The sequence below is a fragment of the Coregonus lavaretus genome (genome assembly GCF_964263955.1).
Source record: "Coregonus lavaretus genome assembly, chromosome: 17".
In the NCBI taxonomy this organism is placed as follows: Eukaryota; Metazoa; Chordata; class Actinopteri; order Salmoniformes; family Salmonidae; genus Coregonus; species Coregonus lavaretus.
This window is the reverse complement of record NC_140004.1, coordinates 6,468,261-6,493,581: the sequence shown is the minus strand read 5'-3', so window position 1 is coordinate 6,493,581 and position 25,321 is coordinate 6,468,261. Positions and strand designations below refer to the sequence as shown.

The following is a 25,321-nucleotide window of genomic DNA, read 5'->3' as shown; positions in this document are numbered from 1 at the left end:
AACGAACGACTGGGTCGCATCTGTAAATACCGAACTAATTGAACAAACGACTGGGTCGCATCTAGCAACCAAAAGATGACAAAGTATGAATTTGCTTATAAAAAAGAAAATATCAATGAAAAAAAGTATTTATACTGGTAAATGTGTGCTTTCATATTGTTTTCTTTGGCAACTGTGGTATAAGCGGTATAAACACCTCCATTCTGTACATTACCTTGGAAAAATGAACTCCGCAAAGGGAATCGGCTCCACTTCATCCCGCTGTGTTGTCCATTATTTCCAAGGTAATGTACAGAATGGAGGTGTTTATACCTTAATTCATTATTTTTAAGGCATTGAGTATTCTAACCCATACCAATATTTTGAGCCACAATGAAATTACCTGCTCAGTACACGAAAAGTGATGTGCTTTTGACCTCATATGTTAAAGTCATTGACTATGGCCATCAGTGTCCCCTAAACGTGAACAGTATGTGCTGTACATATGCTGTGGATACGACAGGGAGGTGATCCATCCACCTCTGTTCTGTACTGTCTACTGTTGACACAAGTGTTGCAACAAACCAAATCCCAAATGAGAATGTAACGAGGTTACCAGTTTCAGAGTGGACATGTTCCATTGACTTAGGAAAACATGTCCTCCTTTTGTTAGCATTAAGTGTGCAAAAACACTCCAAGAGGCATGTCAAAAAAACTTGTCATAACATTGGACCACTGAAAACGAAGCAACCAGCTGACCAAGCTTTTAGGGTTTGGTAGTACCACTGTATGTGGATAACAACATAGCATGCCTTACCCCCAGGGCCAGGCTCCCCAGGGAATTGTGGAATAAGGGCTCTATTAAATCAGATCCGCTTTAGCCGACATCCGCATAGCGATTGTTTTGACGTGTCGGAGGTGGCCTTAAGTGGGCATTGCCATTGGTTTAACGGAGCCAAATTAACAGAAATACCATGCAGCTTTCCTTACAAGTTTGAACACTGGAATGTGAGATGTAATCTACACCTCGATTAGGCTGATAGAAATCCTCATTATTTTGTTTAATGATTTTCAATTTGAGTGTCATTATTTCTATTTAGCTACACTTACTCATTCTGAACTTCTAACGCGAGTGGGATAGGAAGGCTTAGTGACAATGATCAAGAGCAGCTACTCACCGATTTGACAGCTCCAACGCAGTTATACCTCTGACACTGACAAAACATCAGCAATGCAGGTGTCGGCTATCGCCGCATGTCTTGTTCAGCAAGTCCCCAGAGTCACTGGCCAATAATATAATATCAGCCTGCTTTCTCTATGTTTCACAACATAGACCACAACATAGCGCTCCGGAGCCAAGAGGAATAACTTAACTCGTTACTGAAAGAAAATATTGTGATTTATGAACGCTACTCTTTCTGCAATGTCATCCATTTGGGCATACATTTTCTCCCCCCTTCTCATCTCTCTGTTCCATATGCTGACCATAATTCACACTCAGCCTACCAATTACATCTCCATGAATCTAAAGTGAGGGAAAAAAGTATTTGATCCCCTGCTGATTTTGTACGTTTGCCCACTGACAAAGAAATTATCAGTCTATAATTTTAATGGTAGGTTTATTTGAACAGTGAGAGACAGAATAACAACAAAAAAATCCTGAAAAACACATGTCAAAAATGTTATAAATTGGTTTGCATTTTAATGAGGGAAATAAGTATTTGACCCCAAAGACCAAAGAGCTCTCCAAGGATGTCAGGGACAAGATTGTAGACCTACAAAAGGCTGGAATGGGCTACAAGACCATCGCCAAGCAGCTTGGTGAGACAGTTGGTGCGATTATTCGCAAATGGAAGAAACACAAAAGAACTGTCAATCTCCCTCGGCCTGGGGCTCCATGCAAGATCTCACCTCGTGGAGTTGCAATGATCATGAGAACGGTGAGGAATCAGCCCAGAACTACACAGGACGATCTTGTCAATGATCTCAAGGCAGCTGGGACCATAGTCACCAAGAAAACAATTGGTAACACACAACGCCGTGAAGGACTGAAATCCTGCAGCGCCCGCAAGGTCCCCCTGCTCAAGAAAGCACATATACAGGGCCGTCTGAAGTTTGCCAATGAACATCTGAATGATTCAGAGGAGAACTGGGTGAAAGTGTGACCAAAATGGAGCTCTTTGGCATCAACTCAATTCGCCATGTTTGGAGGAGGAGGAATGCTGCCTATGACCCCAAGAACACCATCCCCACCGTCAAACATGGAGGTGGAAACATTAAGCTTTGGGGGTGTTTTTCTGCTAAGGGGACAGGACAACTTCACCGCATCAAAGGGATGATGGACGGGGCCATGTTCCGTCAAATCTTGGGTGAGAACCTCCTTCCCTCAGCCAGGGCATTGAAAATGGGTCGTGGATGGGTATTCCAGCATGACAATGACCCAAAACACACGGCCAAGGCAACAAAGGAGTGGCTCAAGAAGAAGCACATTAAGGTCCTGGAGTGGCCTAGCCAGTCTCCAGACCTTAATCCCGTAGAAAATCTATGGAGGGAGCTGAAGGTTCGAGTTGCCAAACGTCAGCCTCGAAACCTTAATGACTTGGAGAAGATCTGCAAAGAGGAGTGGGACAAAATCCCTCCTGAGATGTGTGCAAACCTGGTGGCCAACTACAAGAAACGTCTGACCTCTGTGATTGCCAACAAGGGTTTTGCCACCAAGTATTAAGTCATGTTTTGCAGAGGGGTCAAATACTTATTTCCCTCATTACAATGCAAACCAATTTATAACATTTTTGACATGCGATTTTCTGGATTTTGTTGTTGTTATTCTGTCTCTCACTGTTCAAATAAACCTACCATTAAAATTATAGACTGATCATGTCTTTGTCAGTGGGCAAACGTACAAAATCAGCAGGGGATGAAATACTTTTTTCCCTCACTGTATGTCTGTAGGTGGGCTTGTGGAATAAGCATAATTCACTTTCCAGATTCGCATGTAATGTTTCTCCCTGCAAGGACGTGTGCACAAAAGCCCTGGATAACTTATTTATAGTGTGCTGTGCAGGCCTCAAAACCATTAGGGAGCTGTGTTCAAATGTGATAATGGTATGGAGAGGACTTGTGCCTCAAAGTGTGAGAGGGTTGTGTTAGAATGTGAACTGTACAACAATATGGAGTCTTGCTTTGGTAGCCATTACATTTCCTCTAATTCAATTAATTTGTTCTCTCATATCATTCACATTTTAAAATACATTCACCAGCCAGTTTATTAGGTAAACCTATTTAGTACCGGGTTGGACCCACTTTTCCTCCAGAACAGCTAGAATTATTCGAGGCATTATACAAGGTGTAGGAAGAATTCCACATGGATGTTGGTCCATGCTGACGCGATGGCATCACACAGTTGCTGCAGATTGGACGGCGGTACATTCATGCTGCGAACAGCCCATTCCATCTTATCCCAAAGATGCTAAATTGGGTTGAGGTCTGGGGACTGCGCAGGCCACTCAAGTAAATTGGACTCGCTGTCATTCCAGGCAATGTTTTTCCACTCTTCAATTGTCCAGTGTTGGTGATCGCGTGCCCACTGGATGCACTTCTTGTTTTTAGCTGATAGGAGTGGAACCCGGTGTGGTCATCTGCTGCAATAGCCCATCCATGACAAGGATGAAAGAAAGATGAAGAAGAGTTGTGAGATGCTTGTGGCCCACCTGTTAGCTTGCACGATTCTTGCCATTCTCCTTCGACCTCTCATCAACGAGCTGTTTTCACCCACAGGACTTCCGCTGACTGGAAGTTTCTTGTTTGTTGCACCATTCTCTTTAAACCCTAAACACTGTCGTGCATTAAAACATTCAGGCAGGAATAGGGCACCTCCTCGATACATGTTGCATTGTCGCAAGGAACCAATGTTCAGGAGATAAAGATTTAAGTAAAAGTAACCATCCCAGTGCATTGACAGTAGCTGTTCTTGTAGACAAAGATTTGAGCAGTAAATGTAATGTCTTGCAACTACTGTAGTGCAAAGGTTGAACAGCGCAACCTGCTGGTAATAGGACTGTACTACTAACACAGAGAGGTCATGTTGACCACCACAATCATAAAAGTCAAAGCTTACTTTGAACGTTAAATCATGGTTTGTAACATGGTTTGAAACCTAGCCTCTCCCAGACTGTCAATGAATGTAATGGTGGTGACTTTACAAACAAAAAGGAGCCTAAGTAAAATGTACAAACATATATTTATTATTTGGCGATGGAGAGCAGGAAAAAAATAGTATTGTTTTCTTTAAAAATGAATTTCATAAACATCCCAGACATTCACATTGTAATATAAAAAGTTATACTATGAATATAAAACATTATGCCGACTTTAATGCTAAAACACAACTGACAAAACGAGACAAACATACAAAAACGGTTTTAAAAAGCACAACTGCTGGGGACTACACAAATTGACGACAGTAATCAACTGTGCAACACAGAATCTGTACAAAGTGTTTGGTAATATTGTGACGGGGACAAGGCATATTCAGCTGATTGAAGCCCTACACTTTGGTCCATTGTTGACCCCTAAATGTCATACTATAAGGTCTATCTAGCTTAGTGTGTAGTAAAGGAATATCTTCATCACACTGACTAATACTGTGATGTTAGCTGTCTCCTGCAAAGCATGTACAATACATGTACAAAGTATTGAGACTGTAGTCAGACCAACTGTTTGCATCATCAGAATATTTCACTGTTGAAGCAATAGCATAGCAAGAAGAGGAAAAGCAGCTTGAAAAATAAATATTGCATCTCTTGTTGAAAAAGGTGTTTGTTCAAGTCTTTTGAGTGTTTCACGGAGTACATTCTCTCATTTGTCATTTTACATTGACCTAAGAAAACAGCACCCATTATCAATGTATAATATATTCTTTATATATCTATTCATTTATATTTATCTTTACAAGACACAGAGTAGACGGGATGAAGGCTGCAGCGGATGACAAGGAACTGGTCATTTGTTCAAAGCTGCCGTCACAAAACGAAAGGTCTCCAGCACTCTAAATTGATTGGATCGCCCTTTCCCATGTTTCTTTTATTTTTTTCAGTGATCTGAAATCTGATTGGTAAGTGACGTGTGCCATCCAATAGTCCCAGGACCTGCTCCGTTCCTCTGGTGAAGCTGAAATCTTGGATGAAAAACGGTACAAAATACATACAGTAATCATTTGTAACAACAAGACCTCTATTGACGTGATGATTTACCCAAGGATAGATCCTTTTTCTTTGAAATTGTATTTTCGGATTATGGAGAGGACCTTAATGGAGAGATGTATTGGGTAATGTGGATTCATTTGAGCGTTAGGAGCTGCGTAGCAGACTATTTGGAAATGTATTGTATTCTTTTGCATAACACAAGGGCTATAATTTCACAAAAGCTGGTATTTGCCTGTATCTTTTTCCCCATGTAAGAGTTGAACAATCTTCAGTCTGTAAAATAGAGAAAACTGTCTAATGAATGCACTATTTGGTTCAAAGTTCTTCCCCAGCACACTCATGAGGTAATTTTTCCTTATTTTCCAGTAGCCAGCGGAAGGTATCCACTTTGGCGTTGTTATAAAATTGTGTCACTTTATCAGAATATTATTTGAAAAGGCACTTCATTCCAAGATTCCATCATCAAAATGGCAAGAAAATTTCACATTTCCTTTGGGTTTCTTTTTTTAGTTATTTTGTTCCTTTTTTATTAAAATGTATTTTTCTTTTGTAAAAAAACAAATCTCCACGAGTGACAGTCATGCGTTCCTATAGTGTAGGCTCTGCGGATTGTGAGTAGGCGTAATCTAGCCTAACCATGGCGATCACCGTCTTCTGTTTCGCCTGTTCACCGATCTCCTCGCTCTCCTTCCTTGATGGCGAGGACTGTGTCGGGCCTCCGCCTCGTCGGACCGCCGCTTGTAGTTGTTACTGCTGAACAGGCTGTAGCTCTGGTGCCTCCTTGAGAAGGTCCTTTGGAAGTTTGATGCTAAGGGAGAAACAATAGCACTTGTGGAGTGAAAACCAGTAAACAAAAGGTATCCTCACTAGCGTCAATCAATCTACTGTACTTACGACTCATGCAAGCAATTTTGGGGATGTCCCATCGGCCGTCTCCACGGCAACGGATGGTTGGCACGTGCCTCTGGATGAAGCCGTCCTTACACTGGTACCTCACCAGAGCATTGATCTCATAGCGTGACCTCTTCCTGCCGAAGGTCTGAGCGTTCAGTACCAGAGGGGGCTGACTACAGGCCACTGAGGAGAACACACAGGGGTAGATGGCTGAATAGATGAATGAATGAATGAATGAATGAATGAATGAATGAACACAGTCAGTGGACTGGAATAGCTCAACAATGCACTGCATTTTTTACATTGTGTAGGTGTGGTGAACACAGTCCCGTATCTAAAATATGGCAAAAAGTATTGTTGTGGCTTTTTTTTAAATTGTATTTAGTCCAGTCAAGTCACAATTTATTGTCTCAACACACATTTCAAAGAAAATACAAATAAAAACAACAAGAAATAACTTTGTCTTACCTGTGCCTTTCTTGCAGGTGAAGGTGAGGTGATAATTGCAGGGCACATCGTTCCACTGGCCGTCTTCGTGCCAGATCATCACCACACAGTCCTCTCCAGACGAGAAAAAACTGTCCGGCTGGTTGGGACGCCAGTTTTCATATTGCTGATGGGAAAAAAATAAAAAATAATACGTATGAATGGATGATCATCGTCATCATCAGGTTTAAGTTCATTTCAACATATTGGTACATATGGAGAAACATATATAAAATGTGATGACAATATAAAAAGTAAAATACATGATCAGCCTAACTATATGGACAGTGCATCATCAATAAATCATAAGTCCTAAACAACAAATTGGCATACCATTAAATCAAGTAGGATCAGACCAGGATCTCCGTAAATACAACTTAGAGATTTTCCACTAGCCAGTGTCTCACTTTGTCCTACCTGAATACAATACATAAACACGCACTCTCTTTATCTAAGAATGACAGCTAACGGCATGCTGACAACACTGCTTATCTCTGTGGTAAAATTGGAACAGTAGATATGGTCAGTGATAGTCCAGTCTTAAGCCACCTCTAGGGCAAAGGCTACACAATCAGTACATTCACTATCACAATAAATCCCAAATATTTCTTACCCCTAACACGACCCACCAGCTCCCCCTTGCTATTGCACATAAGTGTACCAAGTTAGACTCTATTGATAGTAAAGGAACTTGGGCTTTTACCAATAATGTGTAAGATGCATTGTTTGATGCAGCAGGAGGGAGCAACACTGCTGTTGAAAATATAAAAACAAATGCCATTGGTTTCACATTCACAGTCTGTTACCAATAGCCTTTCAGTATATACATTGAACAAAAATATTGCAACAATTTCAAAGATTTACAGTTGATATGAGGAAATCAGTCAATTGAAATAACTTCATTAGGCCCTAATCTATGGATTTCACATGACTTGGAATACAGATATGCATCTGTTGGTCACAGATACCTTAAAAGAAATGGGCCTCACAATCGGCCTCAGGATCTCGTCCCGGTATTTCTGTGCATTCAAATTGCCATCGATAAAATGCAATTGTGTTCGTTGTCCGTAGCTTATGCCTGCCCATACAATAACCCCACTGTCACCATGGGGCACTCTGTTCACAACGTTGACATCAGCAAACCACTCGCCCACAGGACGCCATACGCGTGGTCTGCGGTTGTGAGAGCGGTTGGACGTACTGCCAAATTCTCTAAAATGACGTTTCAGTTGGATTATGGTAGACATTAAATTATCTGGCAACAGCTCTGGTGGACATTCCTGCAGTCAGCACGCCAATTGCACACTCCCTCAATACTTGAGACATCTGTGGCATTGTGTTGTATGACAAAACTGCACATTTTAGAGTGGCCCTTTATTGTCCCCAGCACAAGGTGCACCTGTGTATTGATCATGCAGTTTAATCAGCTTCTTGATATGCCACACCTGTCAGGTGGATGGATTATCTTGGCAAAGGAGAAATGCTCACTAACAGGGATGTAAACAAATTTGTGGACAACATTTGAGAGAAATACGCTTTTTGTGTGTATGGAACATTTCTGGGATCTTTAATTTGAGCTCATGCAACCAACACTTTGCATGTTGCATTTATATTTTTGTTCACTGTAGTAAGTGTAGCTACGTTGGTGAGGCAATTTCTGAATGACTCAATTGTGACAGATGTATGTGATGCTTAGATTCCCCACAGGGGGGCACTATATTCTTCTTGCCTGTTCAGATCAACAGACTTATTGACACATCTGTAACTATGATAATGGTCATGTTGTGGCCCTATAGACATCACAACTACTTTTTTTTTTTTTTTTTTACCACATTTATTCTTTAAAACACATGTTTACTAAAAACCAAGATCTGGCAACCAAGAGTTGTAGAATGTACTGTGACTTTGGGTAAGCTAAATCACTTTTCACTTTCTCCCTCTTTCAAACTGACTCTCCTACCCCTGTCTCTCTGACCACCCTCTTAGCCCCCATCGTCACCCCCTCCTCCCCTCTATCCTCACCCCCTCTGTCCTCTATCCTCACCCCCTCCACCCATCTGTCCTCTATCCTCACCCCCTCCACCCATCTGTCCTCTATCCTCACATCACCCCATCCACCCTGCTGCCTCAGAGTTCCCAAAGGACACTGCAAGACCAGCTACACTATGACATCATTGTCCAGCGTTTTCACTGGGACCCTGAGAGAGGCTTCACTTGAAAAGTAAACAGCCTGTGAGCCCTGCTCAGATAAACATTTACACTGCTACAGAGATGTGCTGAGCAGCATGGAAATAGTCATGGGAAATAGAAGGTTTCTAGTACAAATACAATGTCATATTGCCAATTTGTAAGATGGTGGACACAGATCCATTTTGGAGAATTGCATATTATCTATTCATCCATGGAAAGTATATTCCAAATGCTATACTAATAATATAATTTTCCTATGTTAGGAATTGTTTTATTTCTAACAAGGTGGGAGTGGGGTTAAGAGACGGAGGCTTCTCAATGCCTTGCTATCGTCACTGTACACTACACACTTAGGAAGAAAAGTGCTATCTAGAACCTAAAACTGTTCTTCGGCTTTGAACCCTTTGAAAAACCCTTTTTGTTCCAAGAATAACTAACTATTTTGGGTTTCATGTAAAACCTTTTCCACAGAGGGTTCTACCTGGAACCAAAAACTGTTCTCCTATAGGGACAGCTGAAGAACCCTTTTTTCTAAGAGTGTCCACCAGAGGAGGCTGCTGAGGGGAGGACGGCTCATAATAATGGCTGGAACGGAGCAAATAGAATGGCATCAAACCATGTGATTGATGTATTTGATAACATTCCACTTATTCCACTCTAGCCATTACCACAAGCCTGTCCTCCCCAATTAAGATGCCACCAAACTCCTGTGGTGTACACATTTCCAACAACATACAATATATACACTGTATATCTATATTTTTAAAAACCTTTATTTAACTAGGCAAGTCCGTTTAGTACAAATTCGTATTTACAATGACGGCCTACCCCGATAGTGGTATGTCATTACATCCCACAAACACTAGTAATTCCAGGCATGTATTGTAACTCTGCACACACACACACAGTATATAGACACAGCTTCAGAGCTGTGTGGAATGCACTGCTGCATTGATCAGAGCTACCGTCTCTCAGCGAGGCTTTTGGTTCAAATAGTCTGTTCAAAGCTGTGACCCCCCCCTCCCCTCTCCCCATTCCTCCCCCGAGGCCCAATGCAGGAACCCTGTTATTACGGTTAGCAAACACATCAGCTTCCTGCTCAGCTGACTGACTCAACAAACACCCGCCTGGGCAACCCCACAACAGCCCCCCGCATCCTCCCCAAAATAATCAAACTCTTTCTCCCACGTAATCAAACTTACCCACCCCCCTCCCACACACACACACTAGAATTCATACATTTCCTGAATGAATTGAGAATCAACGCTGAGCGTGTTATATGTATGTCTGTGTTTTTTCCTTCTCTTATTTAATACCAGTTATGTTAATACACTCTCTGTTCCCAGATAAAGCCGAGATACAGTAAAGCTGACCACCCACCCAGGCCCACTACCCTACCCTGCCCCCCCTCCCCTTCTCTCTCTCTGCTGCCGGGCACAGGTGCTGCCCATCTGTGTGTCTGGCTGCTGGTTGTTGGCCCTTCCCCCGGCTGCCTGCTGTGCTCCTGAGGAGAGGGGGGAGAGGGGAGGCATGTACCTGTCTGCGCCTGTCAGCTCCTCTCTCTTCCGCATCACTGACACCTTTATTCCCATCTCTCTCAGCTGAGAGGGGATCCTGCTGCAAACGGACACAACTTATCTCCTGCACCCCAGGCCCTCTCTGCACTTCCCCCCTCCCCCTCTCCCCTGGTGACGGTGGGCTCTTATCTTTGAAGTGAAGAGTTAATCTGTATAATGTGGCTGAAAGTAGTAATTAACCACTTTCCTGTTTTGTGAGGGGAATCTGCAGTGAGTTTACACAACCACAAACAAACACGCTTCCACTTGTGCAGACACATACGTTACATACTGAGGCACACCTGGTGGCTCATTTTTTCTCTCTCATACACTCAGACACACAATTTAAGCCAGTGTGGTTACTGTTAAAGTTTGTGAATGACAGAGATTGTTGTCAGTGAGTGGCACCCGATGTCACTGGACATGTAGTGTAGCATGACACCAAGCCAGTGCGCTCATCCAACAGGGTGTCGAGGACAAAGTAGGGTACGTCATGAGAAAGTGACCACAGCGAGATTCTTCATTCACTACCGCAGGAAATGACATCTCCCATGCGATGGTGTTTGTCAGCATCATCCTTCTAAATATTTAACAGGATTTAAAACTGTTTATTGAGGCAAAAAAGTGTGAGAACCCCTTCTTACCATGGGTATGCTGTCGGTCCAGCGGAAGTCATTCTCGTACATCTTATCGTTCAGGCCGATCCATTGGTAGTCCTGTCCAAGACCTGCCGTGCATGGCACAATGAGACACAGGAGGTCAATGAGTTGATTCCACTGCCTTATTAGGCCTCTTTCAGTCCCTCCATAAAGAGAGAGAGGCATTTTTCTACACATGCATCACTCTTCCTGTTCCAACTGCCTGCCTGTGTTCTCTCTCTCTCTCTCTGTCGAGACATTTGTCGTCTACTCTACTGGCGCTGCCAACCAGCCAGAAACCTACTGTAGTCATCCACTATGCCTCTTTAACTATTGGTCCACAGCCCACTGATGAGATTAGCATATACAGACATTAAGGCGAGCAGCATGGGTATAAATGTCTTGGGAATTCCCTGGTGTTTCTGGAAATCTGTTCCAGATGTAGGATAATCCTACTATTTGCTGCTACCCTGCAGGGGTTGTGCCTTACGAGGTATACTTTCTGTGACATACTGTAGAAGTAACTTACAGATTGTTAATACTGTGTTATTGAGCATTCTTCTATGCAAGAGTGTCTGTCTGCTTGACTGTCTGGTAATGAAAATGTTAGTTGGTTGTGTCTTGTGTGCAACTAATAGTGTTGTTTGTGTGACATGTATGTGCATGTGTGTGTGTGATATCACACTTACGGTTGACAAATTGCTGCTCATCATGGGAGAGGATGCTGGTGAGGTGTGCCCCCTGTACCCGACAATCCTTCTCTGCTGTATCCCAGTTCCTCCTCTGGGGGATGTACTTGTAGCAGTGTCCCTGGAACTTATGCCAGCCGTAGTCACACGTCTCAGTGTCTGAGGGGAGGGAGAGAGGGAGAGGGGGAGAATTTGTGAGAGATGTGTTTCAAAGGTACCACAGAGAAGATGAGTGCAGCTGGGAATCCACAGACAATGACACAGACTTTCGCCGTAGACAGAATGTCTATGAAAAACCACAGCATTTTCAAAAACTGTTAAATGGGGGCAATGTATGAGTCTATAACATTTCAAAAAAATTGTAATATGATTAATGAATATAAAGGTTACACATATTCCAATACTCTTTCACTGAAAAATAGAATCTGCCCTAAGAATGTCCAATCTGTCCAACACCTGTAGGAACCTGGTCCTATCTGCATGTTTATCTTAATGTTTGTTATCTCATTAACCAATTAGGTTAAGGAGATAATTGGGAGAAAGACAGAGAGCAGGGTACTGTGTGTCTTAAGGTCATCCTGAGTCTTCTGGCCCTGCTGCTATCTCAGGCACACTCATCAGAGCTATCTCTCTATCCCTCTCTCTTTATTTCTCTCTCTCAGGGTCAAGATATGGCTGCTGCCTCCTTTAGCCCCCAGCACCACTAAACGAGTGGGGAGGTCAAACAAAGGAAGACACTTAAGGTCTACAACAGCAGGAGTGTCACACTCAATCCCTGGATAGCTGTGTGTACTGTGTACTGGATCTGCCCCAAATCCCAGGACTTGAGAGTTGAATTGTGTCTTAACTTTTGGCTAGGTCTACACCGTTTTGTATGAGACAATGCTAAACAAATTAAGGTTATCATTATCATAGCTAATTAAAAGTGAAATACTGTAAGACTACAATTTTGGAATGTCATTTATACTGCTCTGCAAGGTGAATAGTTACAGGGGTGGACAGGTCACATATTCTGCATACATAGACTTATGTTGGGAACCCCTGACATGGTACAAATTAATATTCCATAATATAGTTGAGCATCAGCTGGCTATTCCTACAGCAGTTACTGTAATCGGAACCATGGCAGGGGTTTCCCAACATCAAAATCTAAGTATGAAGCATTACACATTCTTCAGCTATCAATCCCCTCAGATTCTAAGACACACCGGAAGAATAACATCTCCTAACCTCGTTACATAAGGGCTGCGTTTACACAGGCAGCTCAATTTAGATATTTTTTTCACTTAGTGGTGTTTTGATCAGCTTTGATTGGTCAAAAAAACAATTTATCGAAAAAAGATCAGTTAGCCTACACTAGTAGTTATCTATGTATCTTTTTTCAATATCAGATTTTATGAACAATTTTGATTGTAACCCTGTCATGATACAGTTATCTCTCTCTCTCTCTCACACACACACACACACACACACACAGAAAGAGGTCATCGTGGCCTTTTCTCTGTTTGTCCTCCTTTACTGTTTCTCTTCTGGCACGAGACCCTTAGAAAAGAGTTGGGTTTTAGTACACGGGATCCGGCCCTGATGAGTGACGGCATCAACATTCGGGGTGTGGTCAGGACAAACTGGCCATTGTGGATGATGCCCTTGGTCAACACACTAGGGACAAAATGAGGTGCAGCGAAGCTATAGACTCGCTAGAGAATAAGAGGCTATGAGTTGGCCTGGATGACATCATCCTTAGTTATTACACCCATCAATGTCAATGAGTGTCCCGACCCAGGTTCTGTTGAACAAATACAGTAATGTCTACTGATTCCTTTCACATTCCCTGCTTAAGGCCAGTGAATGATTGCATCATTGTTGAGCGTCTTGAAGTCTAGCACACGTGTACTGGAAAGTTCCATTACACCTGGACTGGGTGGTTATCAACCAAATGTCTGTGATTTCTTCATTGTGTTTCCAGTCATGTGGAATTTGTAGAGACTGTAGCCCCTGGCAATGTGTTTAGCAACACTACCCTATATCTTAATAGTATGAGCCCCTGAGGCCAACACTAAGGCCTGTAAAATGTGGATGTCCTGAAGACATAAATAAAGACGTTTATGACTCAGAGACTGTCTGTGAGTGGAAGCAGCAGGGGTTATGGAGAAGGCACTGAATGGAGCTGTGCTGTGAGGTGGGAGGTGACCACACATTTCTACTTTAACTTGGCCTCTAACTCCAGTGTTTTAATGACTCAGTCTCATAGTCTCTCTATTTCCCAAGGGCTGATCACGAATTAAGATAGTGTGTGTGTGTGAGATCTATCTGGAGATCTATCACTTTTCCCCAACAATGCCAAATGTCTTTCCTCTGTGATCCAAATTCAATGATCAGTGATGTATTTCTGTGTGAAATAGAAACCAGCTCTGGAGCACCTCACACTGTTGCTAAGAACAATGACATAGTAAAATAAACAATGTCATATTCTCCCTTGTATGTACCATTGCTCTAATGTGTGGATACACTGTAGGTCGGACATAAAAAATAAATAAATAGGGTTAGCTGGAAGCCTGGAACAACCTAAAACAAATACCTAATGAAATTCTTTGATTAAGCTGATATGTTAGACGAGGAGAGAATCATACTGACAGAGGTTTTACTGACGGATCCCATGGAAATTGTAACAAACATACCTTCTTCACAATACAATCCAGCGTAGCTTGGGAGGCAAACACAGGTGAGGGAATTCAGGCCGTCAATGCAGGTACCTCCATTGCGACAGGGGTTGGATTGACATTCATCAATGTCTGAAAATAATTGTGAAAAAACATGGGTAGATTACACTGCACAGGAAACCAATTATTTTTCAAGAACTGCATAACCATTCAGATGGGGGGTGGGGGGGACAGCTGCATTTTGCAGCGTAAACACGAAAACAAATTAATGTCTGATGAACTCTATGAATTCAAATAATTTGCAGATAATACCATTCATCTAATTTTGGCACATGGCTAATGCACCGACGCTGCTACACCAGTAAGCCACCAAAAAGTGTCTTATTTGAGATACATTTCATTAGCATATTGAGAACAGATCATCACACTCTAAAACGCTTAGTCCACCACTGACTGAAAACCATTCTTGGCATACCTGTTTCACATCGATCTCCACTGTAGCCAGGGGCACAGCCGCAAGATTGGAGACTTCCGCTTCTGTAGCAAGAGCCCCCATTCAGACAAATGTTCTCAGCACAGGAGTGGATGCCTGTGGTTTAGATTAGAAGTAAAAAGAAGAAAACAAACATTCAATTGATTTCACATTCTGGAGAAGACAAACGTTAAATGACAAACGGTAAAAAGTATGATATGATATTATTTCCATAACACAAAATAGAATTGTATTTTTGGCCGCCATTTGTAAAATCACATACCTGCAATCTCAACTGTCTCACCAACAGTCGTGTGGCCCAAATCCAGTCCAGTCTCAGCTGAAGTGATAGTTTCCACTACCTTGATGGGGGGTTCACCCTCGACTAATGTAGGTCCTGATACATTATCATAGTCCACACTTTCCCTCACCTCAGACACAGATGAAGGAGTGCTTTGGATCATAGAGACTGATTCTGCCTGGCTCTGTGTTTCAGCTGGCGAGACAGTTGTGTACTCTGGCATTTCCCACATTGGCATCTTAGTGGCAGGAGTAACAACTTCCTCAATTTGACCCACTGCTTCATGTTTTTCATGGGAGCTTTTGACACTAACGGACTCCGCCCCAGTGTCTGGAGACTTGAGAGATGGAGAAGCAGTGGAGACAAAAGTTGATTCAGAGCTCTGTGCGGGTGTTGTTATAGTTTCAACAGACTGGCTTGAATCTTCCTCAGGCAGCATGGGACTGGTTGTGGGCATTGCCGTTTCCTCAGAAAATATGTCAGGTTGGGAATGATGGGTAAATGCAATCTCAGACATGGCCTCTTGGAGCAATTCATCAGGTGTTGTCATGTCTGGTTTGAGGGCACATGTTGTGACAAACTGGATCATCATATTGGGCTCCATTGGCACTTCAGTGGAATGGACAGAGACAATTGGAGGGGCTGTACTAGCCAAGAGAGGAGCTTCTGTTGCAAAACCGTCTGTGGTGAAGCCCTCACTTGTCTGGTCACCTGAGCTCTTGTCATCTGTAGAAGGTAAGACGTAGCTGGTTTCTGTATCATCAGTAACTGATGGTTTGTCAGAGCCTGCTGGTCTCTCTGTTTGATCAGTGACTTCACTCTCTGCTGTTACAGTTTCCTGTGAAGTTGTTGTAGGTTTCTCAGTGCTATACAGAGAAGAAACTGTAGTAGTTGGTGAGTCTTTGGTAAACATATGAGGAGTCTGGTCACCTGAGTTCTCCTCATCTGTATAAGGTTGGACTGAGCTCACAGTGATTTCCATTGAACTGGGAACACCTGATGGCTGTTCTGTGCTTGTTGATTCCGTCTGTTCTGTTTCTTCACTATCAGCAGTTATTTCAGCAGAGGAGAGGTCACTCATTGAGTCTGGTTTTTCTGTGCTGTACAGAGAATACACTTTTGCAGTTGCCATCTTTTCACTATCTGCTCTTGTGGTCATTACATGTGGCATTGCTGTGGTTGTTACTTGTTCAGTGGCAGACTCTTTGGTAGACATATCAGGGGTTTGATCACCTGAACTATTTTTGTCTGTAGAGGAGAGGACTGGGCTTGTCTCCATCTCATCAATAACAGGAGTAGATGATGGCTGTTCTGAGCCTGATGGCCTCTCTGTTTCCTCTTTGACTTCAGTCTCTGCTGTTACAGTTTCATGTGAAGATACTGTAGGTTTCCCAGTGCTATACAGAGACTCAGCTGAAATTGTGACAGACTCTTTGGTAAACATATCAGGAGTCTGGTCACCTGAACTCTCCTCATCTGTATCAGGTAGGACTGAGGTCACAATGCTTTCCATTGAACTGGGAACATCTGATGGCTGTTCTGTGCTGGTTGATTCCGTCTGTTCTGTTTCTTCACTATCACCAGTTATTTTAGCAGAGGCACTCACGGATTCAGAGACTGGTGATGTGGATGTCTGAAATGGGTTGGCTGTGCTACTGTGCAAATGAACTTCTGTCTCTAGAGACTTCTGGGTTGTCATCTGAGTTGTCTTGTCTACAGAACTCTCTTCATCTGTAGAACCTGTTTCTGTGTCATCAACACTTGGAGTAACAGACTCCTCAGAGTCTGATGGCTTTTCGGTCTGATCAATAGCTGTACTCACTTCTGGTGATTTTGTTGTTTTCATTACCTGTAGTACTGGGCTCGTCTCTGCCTCATCAATAACAGGAGTATCTGCTGGTCCCTTGGTTTGGTCTGTGCCTTCAGTTTCTGTTGTTACAGATTCCTGTAATAATGTTGTGTGTTTCTCTGTGCTAAACAGAGAAGAAACTGTAGTTGTTGTAGCTGCATACTCTTTGGTAAACATAGCAGGTGTCTGATCACCTGAGATCTCTTCGTCGATGGAGGTGAAGACTGAACTTGTGTTAGGGGCAGTGCTGACAGCTGTAGGTTCTCCCTCTGGTTTTGTGGTTGTATGAACAGCAGGTTCAGATTCAACCTGTGACAGATTGGGAATATTTTCATAGTCCATCTCTTCCTCAATGTCCGGCAAAGCAGATGTGACCGCAGCGGAAGCAGGCGTAATGTACACTGCAGTGGCTATGTCCGTGACTGGAGAAGTAACTATGTCCCCGGTCACTTCCTCCTTTATAGAGATACTGGTGGGAGTGGAAGTCCCTTCGACCTCACTGTCTTGTTCTGAGCTGACCTCTATGTCAGTAGAAACTCTCTCTGTTGTAGGTCCCTGGCTTGATGATTCAACTTCTGATTTAAATGGTATTGCTGTAGAAGCAGTGGAGACAAAAGGTGATTCTGAGCCCTGTGCAGGTGTGGTTACAGTGTCAATGGTGTCCCTTGAATCAACCTCAGGCAACATGGGACTTGTGGTGGCCTCTACAGTTTCTTCAGAAGAGACGTCAGTGAGAGGATGTTGGGTAAATGCAATCTCAGACCTGGCCTGTTGAAAAGATTCCCTAGGTTTTGTCACGTCCACCTCGGGAACAAAGGTTGTGACAAACTGGACCACCACATCGGGCATTACAGATGGCTGGACAGCTTTCTCTGTGTTCTCAGTGCTAAACAGAGACAACACTGTAGTAGTTGTAGTCTTTTCAATCTCTGCTATTGCTTTTTCAGGTGACATTGTTATGGCTGTTACCTGCTCCATTTTGACAGTGCTGTCAAATGGAGAAACTATGGTAGTTGGAGACCCTTTGGCAAACATATCAGGGGTCAGCTCACCTGAGCTCTCTTCATCTGTGGAGGTTATATCCAAAATGGAAGCAACTGAAGGTTTCTCAGTGCTGTAGAGATAAGAAGATGAAGCTTTAGCAATCCTTGCAGTCTCATCTGTCACAGTTTCATGTGACGTTGTTGTTACTTGTAATGGTTTCTCTGTGCTGAACAGAGAAGAAACTGTAGTTGTAGAAGTCTTTTCACTCTCTGCTGTTGCAGTTTCCTGTGATGCTGAGGTAGGTTTCTTAGTGATATACAGAGAAGAAGCTGCAGTTACAGTGTCTTTGGTAAACATATCATGGCTCTGGTCACCGGAGCTTTCTTCATCTGTGGAGGTTAAATCAGAAATGGAAGCAACTAATGATTTCTCTGTGCTATACAGAGAGGGTGTGGTTTCAGAGGGTTTGGGTGTCCAAGTTGTCATGTCCTCCCCAAAGATGTCCTCCTCTGAGGATGAAGGTACTGGAGTTGTAACCTCTGTCACTTCACCCTCCTTAGTAGCTGTTGATCTTGAGTCTGGTGTGGGGGTTGTGGTTTGGGAGGTCTCCACTACAGAGGTGGAGGTTCCAGAGCCTTCAGAGTTGTCATCTCCTGAAGACTCATCAATAGGCAATAGGCTGGTTGATTTCACAGTTTCTCGGTCTTCCCCAGTGTACAGTGATGTCTGTTGTGTAGCAGTGGCAGACACCACGGTGGCTTGCATGGAACTAGATAAAGTTGTTGTGTTCTCCACTTTAGAATCCTCATCAGATGGGCCTTTTTCTGCAGATTCAATAGTAGTAGGAGAAGGGGTGGTGGATAATTCCATCTCATCTGTCAGGAATCCATCATCCTCACTGCTAACTGTGGTCTGTGAGCTTACATCTAGGGGGTGAGTTGATGCTTGGGATGATACAGGGGCAGAAGGAGTAGTCTCTGTACCGAACTCCTCTTCAGTGACACCATCTCCGGAGAACTCATTAACAAATATATATGGTGTGGTGAAGGCCGTCTGAGAGCTGGACTCTGTGGAACGAGTTGTGGCTTGAGTGGTTTGAGCTACAGTGGACAAGACCTCTGAACTAGATGCCTCAACATCCTCTACAGATGACGTGGTGGTCGTTCTTACAGTCTCTGAATCTTCAACTTGTGTAGAGCTGCTTGTCGCCTCAGCATTTGCCTCTGCAGATATATTTACGGAGGTGACTGATGGAATTTGTGTTGTAGCCAGACTCGATGGGTCAATTGTGGAAGACAAGTAGTAATCTGTCCCAGACCCTTCAGGTTCCTCTATCATTGCAATTGAGGACTGTGGTGTCATGGTAACGGCTGTGACTCCCCCTGCTTCCTCTGCAAAGATGGTGGGGTAGAATGGTGAGGAGGGGACCACCATTGACGCAGTATCTGCGTCAATGATTGTGTCATCTTTAGTGATAATCTCAGGGGTTGTGCTGTCTGTGACAGTGGAGAACAGTGCGTCCTCATCTTTGACCTCCTCTGTAAATATGATAACTGTGCTTGTCGATGGTTTCGTACGGTGCAGCACCATGGTGGGGGTCTGGTCAGTTTTGGTTTGGCTGCTGGTTGAGGTGATGATCATAACCTGCTGGTCGGTAAAACCCTGGTAGATAATAGAGGGGATAACAGTGGGTGACTGTGATCCAAAAGGCACTGTTGTATGATCTCTGACCGTTGTGTGGTCTCTTGCTACAGTGTGGTCTCCAACGGTTAAATGATCACTCGTTGTATGGGCTCTCACTGTAGTATGATCTCTTTTGGTTGTATGGAATCGGTGTGTTGTACGGTCACTCATAGTTGTACGATCACTCACAGTAACAGGAGACTGTGAAGCCTCAGGAATAATGGTGGTTTCTGTGTCTGGGCTGACATGACCTTCCTCATCTATGCCTGGTATGCTTGACACAATGGATTCTGTTTGGCCTGTTGCCTCGCTGAATGTGTCTCTCTCAGTTGATGGTTGTTGTGTGGTTGTGAATGCCATCGGTTTTGTTATGTCATCGACACCAGTTGTCTTGGGAGTGGTGTAGTCAGAGTGAGGTGATATGGAAGTCTGAGAAGCTTGGATTGTTGTTGACATTGGTGTGGTCATTACTTGTTCTGTTTTGACAGTACTGAAAAGAGAGGACACTGTTGCAGTGGCAGACTCTTTGGTAAACATATCAGGGGTCTGATCACCTGAGCTTTCTCCATCTGTAGAGAAGACGACTAAGTTTGTCTCTGTGTCAGGGAAAACACTGAATATGGTAGCTTCTCCCTCAGGTTCTGTGGTAGTTTGAGCAGCTGAAGGTAAATATTCAACCAGTGAAACCTCTGCGCTAATGTTATAGTCCACCACCTCATCAATATCTGGCAAAGTGGATGGTGTGAAAGTGACGGTAGCAACAGGTTGTTCTGAGCCCGATTCTCTCTCTGTAACTTCACTCTCTTCTGTGGTCATTACATGTGGCAGTGCTGTGGTTGTCACTTGTTCTGCTTTGACAGTGCTGTACAATGAAGAAACCGCTGCAGTGACAGACTCTTGGGTAAACATATCAAGGGTAAGGTCACCAGAGCTCTCGTCATCCGTGGAGGTTAAATCTGAAATGGAATCAACTGATGTTTTTTCAGTGCTACACAGAGAAGGTAAAGTTGTAGCAGTTCTTGTGGTCTCAGCTGTTGCAGTTTCATGTGACGCTGTGGTCAGTATTCGTCTTGGCTTGTCAGTGCTGAACAGAGAAGTTGCTGTAGTTGTAGTAGTCTTTTCATTCTCTTCTGTTGAAGTCTCTTGTGACGTTGTTGTAGGTTTCTCAGTGCTATACAGAGAAGAAGCTGCAGTGATTGTAATCTTTGATGTTTCAGCTGTTGCGGTTTCATGTGATGCTGTAGTCACGACTTTCTCAGTGCTGAACAGAGAATAAACTGTAGTTACTCCATCTTTGGTAAACATATCAGGGGTCTGGTCACCAGAGATTTCTTCATATGTGGAGGTTAAATCTGAAATGGAAGCAACTGATGGTTTCTCTGTGCTATATAGAGAAGAAGCTGAAGTTGTAGCAGTACTTGCAGTATGATATGTTGCAATTTTATGCGACATTATTGTCATTACTTTTCCTGGTTGCTCTGTGCTGAACAGAGAAGAAACTGTATTCGTGGATGTGACTTGTTCTGTTTTGACTGTGCTGTATACAGAAGAAACTTTTGCATTGACAGACTCTTTGGTAAACATATCCGGAGTCTGGTCACCAGAGCTTTCTTTGTTTGTGCGTGTTACATTTGAAATGGAAGCAACTGATGGTTTATCTGTCACATCACTTTCCGGGGTCTGAGCTTTGCTAGAAGTAACCTTTGCAGTTATGCCAGATGATATAGTTACATCAATCTCAACATCTGTTTCTTGGATGGTTTCATTGCTGACAGAAAATGTGGAAAAATCCTCCTTTGTTGTTGCTGTACTAGACAGGTGAGGAAAAGTTGTGCTTGCAGGTTGCTTAGCAGACACATCAGAGATGTCTTCACCTGAACTATTGTCCTCTGTCCTTTCAGCCTCAGCTGTAGAGTCTATTGTCAAGTCATCAATACCCTGCTCTGTGAAAGAGGCTTTGGAAGCCTCTGTTGGTTTATCTGTGCTTGATATGGAAGGAGATATGATTGATGTGGATTTCTGGGACTGTGTGAACTCTGTTGAAGATTCAACACTAGGAGTCTCAGATGTGCTTTCAGTCTCTCTGATTTTAGTCTCATCTGTTGCAACAGTGAACTGGTCCTGTGGTTCAGTGGTGGTCTCCACTGGTGCCTCCTCACCTGACCCTTCTGGCTGGCTTTTCTCCTGGTCATCATCTGTTGGTGAGATTTCAGAGACCTCCATGTCTACGTAAGTGAAGGAAGTGACAAAGGGTTTTGATGTGCTTGCTAGTCCAGTTGTTTGGTCCACAGAAAGCTCCACAGTTTCAATGTCTGCAGTGGGAGAGTATAAGGGTGTATCATCCATTTCTTCTGTGGGTGTGATGACTGTTCCTACAGTTGTGCTTTGGAATGGGTCACTGCTGATGATTGGGGAGGAAGATTTGGTCATCACAGCTTCTGACCCTGGTGATGTTGCTGTAGCAAATTCCTTGTTAAACATATCAGGTGTCAGGTCGCCAGAGCTCTCCTCGTCTGTGAATGTGACCACTGAGGCGGCCACACGTGAGTCAGAGCCAGCTGAATGTCCCTCTGTGCCTGTTAGTTCTTCTGTCTGTTCAACCCCCTTGGTTCCATGAGTTACACTTACTGATTTTGTAACCATTGAGTCCGTTGAAGATGATGTAGTATGCAGTGGGGCTGTTGTAACAGCAGATGTGTCATCACCTGAACTCTCATCCTCTTTGGCCTCATTTTCTGAAGTAGAGGGTTCTGTGAAGTCTCCACTTCCCTGCTCAGACAATGAAGCTGTGGCTGATTCTATTGTCTCAGCTGTGCTAGTGGAGAGAGGAGATAGGGTTGATATAGATGCTTGGCTGATCTGTGTTGACCATGTTGAGGATGCAACACTTGGAGCCTCAGATGTACTCTCTGTCTCTTTGAATTCGGTCTCATCTGTGGCTACAGTGAACTGGTCTTGTGGTTTAGTGGTGGTCTCCACTGGTACCTCCTCACCTGAACCCTCTGGCTGAGTTGTCTCTTGGTCATCCTCTGTAGTTGAGATTCCAGATCTCTCCATGTCTATGGGTGTAGAGGTGCTGTGAGTAGCCTGTGTTGAGGCCCCGGTGTATTCTGTCACCTGTCCAGTTGATGTATGAGGAGTGGTATAACTACTGACAAAATCAATTGTCGAGGCTTTCACCTTGCTAAACATATCAGGGGTCTGGTCACCAGAACTGTCTTCTTCTGTACGTGTCAAGATTGAACTTGAGGTCACTGTTGGTCTTGATGTAGTGTAAGCACTAACTGACTTTGATGCGGATGCAGTTTTTGCAACAGATTCCTTGGTGAACATCTCAATTGGTGCACCACTTGAGCTTATATCCTCTTCTGAAGTGAGGGTGGCACTTGTCTCTGTTTCATGAATAATGATAACAACTGATGACATTTCTGAGCCTGATGGTTCCTCTGGCTGTTCTGTTCCGACTGTACTATACACTGGAGGAAGAGGGGTTGCATCGGACTGCATAGTAAACATATCAGGAGTCTGAACTCCTGAGCTCTCCTCCTCTGGGAGGGTACTCTCAACATGACATTTTTTATCTGTGCCATGTAGAGAAGAAACTGTAGTAGCAGTCATTTTACACTCCACTGTCGCAGTTTCCTGTGATGCTGAAGTCATTATATGTCCTGGTTTCTCAGTGATGAACAGAGAAATTCCTGTCGTTGTAGCAGTCTTTTCACTCTCTGCTGTTGCAGTTTCATGTGACACTGTTGTAGTTTTCTCAGTGCTAAATAGAGAAGTGGGGATTGTAATCTTTGAAGTCTCAGAGGTTGCAGTTTCATGTGATGCTGTAGTTACTACTTGTCTTGGTTTCTCAGTACTGAACAAAGTGGACACTGTGGTGGTTGCAGTGTATTTGGTAAAAATATCAGGGGTCTGGTTACCTGAGCTCTCTTCGTCTTTGGAAATTAGGACTGAACTGGTGTCAGGGGCAGTGCTGATGATTGTAGGTTCTCCCTCAGGTTTTGTGGTTGTTTGAACGGTAAAAGGTATAGACTCAACGAGTGGAGGCTCTGCTCTTATGTCATAGTCCACTTCTTCGTCAATTTCTGGCGAAGTGGATGATGTGACAGTAATGGAAGCTAAACGTGTTGCTTCTGTGCTGTACAAAGAAGATGTAGGTGTTAAGGAGGAAGTATTGGTAAACATTTCAGTTGTCTGGTCACCTGAGCTTTCTTCATCTTTAGAGATGAGGACTGAACTTGATTCTGTGTCACCAGTAATATGGGTAACTGAAGCTTTTTCTGTTACTTGTCCTGGTTTCTCTGTGCTATATAGAGATGAAGCTGCAGTAACAGCCGTCTTTGAAGTCTCAGCTGTTGCAGATCCATGTGACAATGTAGACACTGCTTGGCTTCGTTTCACTGTACTGAACAGAGAAGAGACTGTGGTAGTTGCAATTTCTTTGGTAAAAGTATCAAGGATTGAGCTTGTCTCTGTATTGCCAATATTGGGAATACCTGATGTCCTTCCTGTTTGTCTAGTCGGTTCAGATTCTGTTATCTCAGTTAATGCTTCCCGTGAGGTGCCGATCACTGTAGCTGATGCAATAGTTATATAGTCCACCACTTCAATAATATCTGGCAACGTGGATGATGTGACAGTAATGGAAACTAAACTTGTTGCTTCTGTTCTGTACAAAGAAGATGCAGGTGTCACAGAAGAAGTCTTTGTAAAAATCTCACTTGTTTGGTCACCTGAACTCTCTTCATCTGTAGTGGATAAAGACGAAGTTGTTTCTGTGCCATCAGAAACCGGAGTAAGTGAAGGTTTATCTGTGGCTGTACTTTCTGCAGTTTTCTCTGTGCTGTAGAGCAACGTTGCTGTAGTTGTAGCGGTCTTTCCACTCTCTGCTGTTGCAGTTTCTCGTGACATTGTTGTAGGTTTCTCAGTGCTATACAAAGAATATGCTGCAGATATTGTAATATTTGATGTCTCAGCTGTTGCAGTTTCATATGAAGCTGTAGTCCCTACAAGTCCTAGTTTCTCTGTACTGAATAGAGAGGACACGGTGGTAGTTGCAGTGTCTTTGGTAAACATATCAGGGGTCTGATCATCTGAGCTCTCCTCATCTGTAATGGTAAGTACTGATGCAGTTGTCTGAACATCAGAGCTTGTCTCTGTGTAACCAGTAACAGGGGTACCTGAAGGTTTTTCTGTGTTTGTGTGCCTCTCTGTGACTTCTGTGACTGTCTCCACTGTTGCAGTGTCTTGTGACATTGTTGTTTTCTCTGTGTTATATAAAGACACAACTGTAGAAGTAGCAGTGTCAGCTGTTACAGTTTCATGTGATGCTGTAGTCACTACATGTTCTGGTTTCTCAGTACTAAACAGAGAATATGCTGTGGTTGTTGTAGTTACATAGTCTGTGGTGAACATATCACTTGTCTGGTCACCTGAGCTCGCTTCGTCTGCAGAGGAGATAACTGTGCTCATCACTGCATCATCAATGACAGGTGTAACTGATGGTGTTTCTGAGCCTGATGGTTTCTCAGTCTGCTCTGTAACTTCACCTTCTCCTGTTGTGATTATTATATCTGGCATTGCAGTGGTTGACATTTGTTCTGCTTTGACTGTGCTATAAACAGAAGAAACGGTTGTAATGACAGGCTCTTTGGTAAACATATCAGAAGTCTGGTCACCTGAGCTCTTTTCATCTGTTGCAGAGAGGATTGAGCTGGTCTCTGTATCAGT

General features: G+C 43.4%; 1 protein-coding gene across 1 annotated transcript in view; it reads right to left on the bottom strand.

Annotated features, from left to right (window-relative positions):
• Window positions 1-5,827: 5,827 nt before the first annotated feature.
• LOC311145014 (versican core protein-like) overlaps window positions 5,828-25,321 on the bottom strand; it is a gene marked incomplete at both ends in the record, with an annotated part of 55,638 nt that continues 36,144 nt past the window's right edge. The window contains 10 exons of the mRNA XM_084181222.1: window positions 5,828-5,991; window positions 6,078-6,260; window positions 6,546-6,690; window positions 10,954-11,036; window positions 11,637-11,795; window positions 14,315-14,428; window positions 14,772-14,885; window positions 15,052-15,795; window positions 17,113-19,564; window positions 21,425-22,809. Coding sequence (XP_084037348.1) covers window positions 5,828-5,991; window positions 6,078-6,260; window positions 6,546-6,690; window positions 10,954-11,036; window positions 11,637-11,795; window positions 14,315-14,428; window positions 14,772-14,885; window positions 15,052-15,795; window positions 17,113-19,564; window positions 21,425-22,809 — 5,543 coding nt within the window. The remainder of the gene's footprint in view (window positions 5,992-6,077; window positions 6,261-6,545; window positions 6,691-10,953; window positions 11,037-11,636; window positions 11,796-14,314; window positions 14,429-14,771; window positions 14,886-15,051; window positions 15,796-17,112; window positions 19,565-21,424; window positions 22,810-25,321) is intronic.